The sequence below is a fragment of the Monomorium pharaonis genome, chromosome 3, assembly GCF_013373865.1.
Source record: "Monomorium pharaonis isolate MP-MQ-018 chromosome 3, ASM1337386v2, whole genome shotgun sequence".
Taxonomy (NCBI): Eukaryota; Metazoa; Arthropoda; class Insecta; order Hymenoptera; family Formicidae; genus Monomorium; species Monomorium pharaonis.
The window spans coordinates 6,184,406-6,190,405 of record NC_050469.1 but is presented as its reverse complement, the minus strand read 5'-3'; the positions used below and the strand labels follow the sequence as shown (position 1 = coordinate 6,190,405).

Sequence of the window (6,000 nt, the reverse complement as noted above, 5' to 3'; positions counted from 1 at the left end):
TGCTATATTTTTCCACATACAAAGGTATATGGAAACAGATTATTTCGCAGAACCGACGAATGTAATTAGCACTCATGGACTAATCGGAAATCGCGGAATTAATATGCAAGCTCAAGCACATAAATGCTCGCAGGGGGTGGGGGAGTGTGAGAGTGGCGGGCGAGGGGGGGGGGGAGGGACGAATTTGGATGATAGAGAAAGAGAACGAAAGAGGTGGCGGGATAAGAGAGGTGGCTCTCCTCGTCTCTGAAAACTGGTCTGGTGCAGTTGCGGTCTTAGGAACAGAGGAGAGTCGAAGGAGCTGCATTCCCCGGTAATTAGTCTCACCCATAAATTACTGGCTATTTCGCGTCTGTGTTGGTCACGAGTCGGTAACACCCGTTTCACCCTCCCGCCCCGGTACGTTCCAACTTCCCTTTCTTCTCTTCCTACGCTTGCTTCTTCGGAGCGGTTAGCCACTCAAAATTTTCGTTTCGTGTAAATGACAGATGTGAGGTGCGAGAACGTGAGACGCGATTTTAGGATCCGCAAATAAAAACCGATTGTTACATTCCGCCGCTCTACAAACGTTTGTGTATACATTTTGTCAACTATTTTTTATATTGACCCTTCTTCTTTAACACAAGCTAAATACGGATGATTTCTTAGTTGACCTGTATCTCAGTTGGATATTATGTCCTATGATCGTGTAGAAATGAAGTATCTAAATATGAAGAGATGCGCCACTTAGCAATAGAAGGTTGCAAGTCCAGCCAGGAGGTCCGTTTCTATGGGAACGAAACGAACTCATCTTTGCCGTAGGCCCGCGGACCTGTTCTGGACCGCATGGATCTCTCGGGGCGCCGAAGAAAGGGGCACAGGACCCCGCTGCTAAATGAGCTGTAATACGGACCCCCGCTGAACTTCTCCTTTCCCCGTCTTGCCCTCCTTAAACCATACTCCGAGATATTCCCCCTCTCTTTCATCGCTGCTTAAAACCACTCACGCTGTTTGGCCCGCAGGTTATGATATGACCACACGAGACGACTTCTTCTGATGTCGACTCTTCCTGCAATATTTTTGCTTCTCGGCTCTCCTTTATTTTTTTTCCCTCTTTCATCGCCGCTATTATCGCCCTCGTCTCTATCACTGAGATCCCATCAATGACTGCCTCATTCCTGGAGGTTGCGCGCTCAGAAAGAGCAATCCTCGCGGCGGTAATAGGCAGAGAAAAGAGTTAAGGCAATAGAATATGAGAATAGATTTATGCTGAATGAAAATTCTAAAAGATAATTGTTCATTGACATTGAAATAATACTTATAGAGCTCAGACAAATTATTGTATGCAACTGTTTAATGATTTATTTGAGTAACACACCTGTGTTCCGATGTATTAATATTACATTAAAAAACATCATTATGTTATTAATACAATATAATTATATCTTTATTATGTGAAATATCCGTACATTATTTCATTGCTGTGACTGTTATTGCAAATGTTTAATATATGCAACAAGTTATGTAACGATATTATTGTTATCGCACTTTACGATTAAATTTATATATTTTTCTTTATTAAACATTGTTTAATTCTATTTTATCGATGATGCATTTTTTTGGTGAAAATATCGTTTCCGCTATTGAGCAAACTAATTCGTTTGTTGTTCCAACTATTAATCTGTGAAATAACGGGAAATAGTCATGACATCGAGAGCTGTTGCTTGTAAAACTATCCGGTTAATGAAGCAGTTGACCCGCGACTCAGCGGCCGATCCAACAATTAGGCCAATCGTTCCGATCAGCGCTGTAACCCGTATGATCGATGGCGCGGAAACAGTTAATTAAGGACTCTTAATTAAAATTAAGCTTCTCGATTAAAAATTTCTTTATTTTATTAGATGTGCGCGAAGTTTCCCAAGGTCGAGCATTTGTTGTCCAAAAAATCATATATTTCAGTCGTGAATGAGAATCCGCGGGATTTAAATCGGGCGAACTCGCGTTAACTCTTAACGACTCATTAAGCTAGATGTGACCATTATTGCGCGGACGCGAGGCTAGATGCATAGATTGTAAAATATCGTCATGTAACGTGTGGCAGTAAACATAGCTCCTGAGAGTTATAATTACCGTACGTTCCGCGTAATGACGACTGTTAAAAGGCTTGAACGCTGCTACCGAAATAGAACGCCGTTAGCGGCAGAGGCTGCATCTATTACTAGGCCGTCTCTGGTGTAATAGAATTCGGAGCATATATACTCTCTGAAACGACGAAGTGCTCGGGAACCGGTAAAGGCTGCGGCCGCGAGCGCTCGTGGCTTTGTCGTGGCGGCGGAGATGAAAAGGATGTAGCGAGCCACACGCCGACAACTTAAGCCCTCAATAGCCCTCTACGATGGTGCCCGCAGCGTGTACCGAAGCCATGATATGGTGGGAGGAGGCGAGGAGGAGGAGGTAGAGAAGGAGCAGGTCGCTGGTCGAAAGGAGGAAGAGAAAGAAGCGAGGGAGAGAAGAGATGCGAAAGGACCAGTCGGGGCAAGGTGGCGGGTCGAAGGGAGACGAGGCATGAGACGGCTACCGAGCGGAGAGCTCGCCTTCACAAAGCATCAGAATGGGACTTACTGAGGCCCCGTTATTAGTCCTTACTCGCTTCGTACTCGGTATTGGTAGGGCGACGAGGGGAGATCGGATCTCTCTCGCGTCGAGTCGCACACATAAGCCGCTCTCGTGTATCTCTCGTAAAGGTGGACGGCGACACGGAAAATGTCAGGATCATCATCGATACCTGCTTTTCTCGTGGCGCTTCTCAACCCGAAAACTCATCATCCGGTAAAAGAGTTCTCTTTGTCGCGCCACTATTGGCAAAGAGTGATGAGAAGGGGATGAGACAGCGACACGTTGGGTGAGATTCACTTGACAGAGCGTAGCAAACGTCTTATTACGGAAAAGAGAGGATAGAAGGGCAGGATAAGAGGTATAAGAGGTATATTCGACCGTTCCAAATCGATCTTCGGGTGATCTTCCGATGAAGTTCTCTATTTTCGAGATAAAATCACGGTCGCAGTTCCCTTTCAACTTTTCGCTCGCTCCAATTTCGTTATTGTACAATGATTAGAATGAAAACTTAAGAATAGAACGAAAGAGATGTGATGGAATTTCATACATTTCTTAATTTTTTTATTGACTTAATTTTATTATCGAAATAAATTTTCTACAAAATAAACTGTACAAAATTTATTACTACGGATATTTTTAAGAACGCAATCGCGAAATCAAACTATGAATTAATAACAAATAATAGCTGAGGTTTTAACATATTTGAATACACATTTTCAAGAGCAATTTAAGAATCTCATCTTCAGCTACCTCACACATTTATTAAAAATTGATAATAAAGCGTTTTCCAGAAGTTTCAATCCTTACGCCCGACATATTTTATCGTGTCACAGGAATTTTGTCGTATACGGGCAGCATACACACTGGATCATTTTTTAATGTCCCGAAGGCCGTGCTATCTCATTGCGACCTGTTAATGATTTTTGACCGCCATTATTCATCGCCCGGCATCGCGTCTATCACCTTGACATCGCGCGTTCGAATCCGAGACGTGGTCGCGCCTCCCTCCGTGGGATCCTAGGCAGCGCGGCGCAAGCAGAGAGGATCCGACCGAGGAGCGGAGCCTCCTCGTGTCGACGGGTTCCGTAGGCGAGTTAAAAGAGGAAAAGAGGGGCTCGGTTGCGTCCCGTTGCCGCCGAGCGGCGCTCACCTGCCTAGTCCGCAACAGTCTCGTACGGTTCGCTCCGGCCAGGAGCCTCGCCGGCGATCGCAGACGGGCGAGCTTCGCTGTCTCCCTACCATTTGGATCTTTCCACTTACGCCAGACTTTCTCACAGGCTTTCCACTCTCCTTCCCCCTCCGTCAGCTTCCTTTCGTTCTCGGTCTCGCCTACAATTTTACACGTGTTACACGAAATTCTTTCTAGTCTTTCCGATCCATCGATCCGCTTGTAGAATCTTCAGGGTTTTCAGCGGGTATGGCCTTTTTTGCGAAGATCGCGTCTCCCGCAACGGCGAACTCGAAGATGCACCCGTCGCGGGCGTCGGTAGCGATGGTCTCGCGGCGGCGACGATGGTGAAGGTTGTTGTGGTGGTGGTGCTGGTGCCGGTGAAGAAGAGGAAGACGAAGAAGAAGAGGAAGAAGAAAACGGCGTATATATTGGTGGGGGCAACTCTTCACTACTCCTCAGAACTGGTGGGGGTAAAGCAACACTCAAAGATCGTGGTGACGTAGTTCTGGCAGGAACGCGACGCGTTTTTGCCCACGTAGCAAGAAAAGAGAACTTTTCTACGCCTCGTATCTGCCTTGCGTAGTTGGCACTTTTGGGAAAGTGCATGGAATAGAGAGAACAAGACGGAAGTAAAAGAGAGGCGAAGAGGAAGAGAAACGTCAGACACCTTGACAGACCGAAAGGGAAGACGGAAGAAGAGGGAGCCAGTGCGGGGGCGAAAGAAAGACAGAGAGTGGCTGGGAAGGGGGAGGGGGAAGGAGGGGGCAAGTGGTCCAAGGGACCGGAAGTCACAGTGCTCCTCTTCCGGGTCTTTCTTGAATCGCGAGCCCCTTTTTCGCGATCTCTCTCTCTCTCTCTCTCTCTCTTTCTCGAAGACTTATCTCTTCCAACGAAGGGTATCTCCGATCGCCCTCAAGCACTTTCCGCGTGATACGATCATGAAGATCAAGTGTTCACCGCGTTCGTCATGGCTGCGTAATCTCGGTATCTTCGCTTCGCAAAACGTGTCGAGAGATGCAACGCCAGAATAATTCTTTGTTAGATGCAGCGATCAGGGATAAAGAGCTTTGCAAGTAAATCTCTCCGCAAGCGATGACCATCGTTCTCCAATGCTCCCTGTGGACCGTGAGAAAATCTATTTCAATGAATTGCAAAATGTCGACAAATCAACGAAGATTTTAAGAGGATCTAACGACATTTGGCGAGCGATGAGCGCTGCGATGTCGAGTTTTGCTGGACCATACGGTAAAGGAGTCTCGTGGTAGAGGGGACAGTGCGTCAGTTCGCGTGTCAATATTTCAACCACGAGGTGCATTCGAAATCGAAGAACACGTACTGGTGAACTCGCGGCGGTTCGCGGTCGACTCGTCCTTTGCAGCCGGGCACCGGTGAGCTCACGAACACCACCGTCGCGACTTCCATCGATCGTCAGTGCGTAGAGCGAACAAAGGAAACGTAATTGGTGATCGATTCGAGGGTGTTATCAGGTGCGGAGGGAATGGAGATGCGCCCCGTTCTCGTGGCGATCTGCCTCCTTCTCGTCACCCCCATCACCGGCTCTTTTTGGTGAGTCATATTTTTCCCTCTGCGCTATTTCTTTCTTTTGTTTTGCACTAGTTGCTGTGAAAACGCTATCGTTAAATCGTCATAGAAAACTGTTCATATACATATATACTCTTTACACGAAGTTAATGGCGGGATATAAATAGAGCATCGAATTCAAGGTTCATTTTTTCATCAATATCTTTTCAATTATTTTTTTAAGATAAGCATTGTTGAAATTAATAAATAAATTGCATTTGTACAAGTGACTCGAATTTGAATTTTTGTCTCTTTGAAATTATAAGCGAATATTTCAATCTAATGAGAAATCACATTTACAACAGTGCAAATATGTGCGCAGATTATACAGGCATATATGCATGTATGTTTGTATGTGTGTACATATACACACACGTATATACGCGATGAAAATTTACATTGTACCCGATGCAAATAGAATACCGGAGAAACTTTCGCGAAATTCGAATTTACGAATTCGAAACATGGTAAAACGTTTCCCGCTCTAGTAATTTTAATGCGATTATCTTAACATGATTATCTTAACCGGCAGCGACGGTTGCCGTCACGATAGGAATAACAACGCGTTTTCACTTCTCTCGTCGAAGTCTCCTAAAAATGAGATAATAAAAGAACGGCTTGTCATGTCCTTGGCGCCGTTACACGTGACAGTC

At 45.6% G+C, this 6,000-nt stretch overlaps 1 protein-coding gene across 1 annotated transcript in view; it reads left to right on the top strand.

The window, feature by feature from the left end:
• The first annotated feature begins 2,620 nt into the window (after positions 1-2,620).
• LOC105838834 (protein Wnt-6) overlaps positions 2,621-6,000 on the top strand; it is a 39,146-nt gene continuing 35,766 nt past the window's right edge. The window contains exon 1 of the mRNA XM_012684698.3: positions 2,621-5,332. Coding sequence (XP_012540152.2) covers positions 5,265-5,332 — 68 coding nt within the window. The 5' untranslated portion in view covers positions 2,621-5,264. The remainder of the gene's footprint in view (positions 5,333-6,000) is intronic.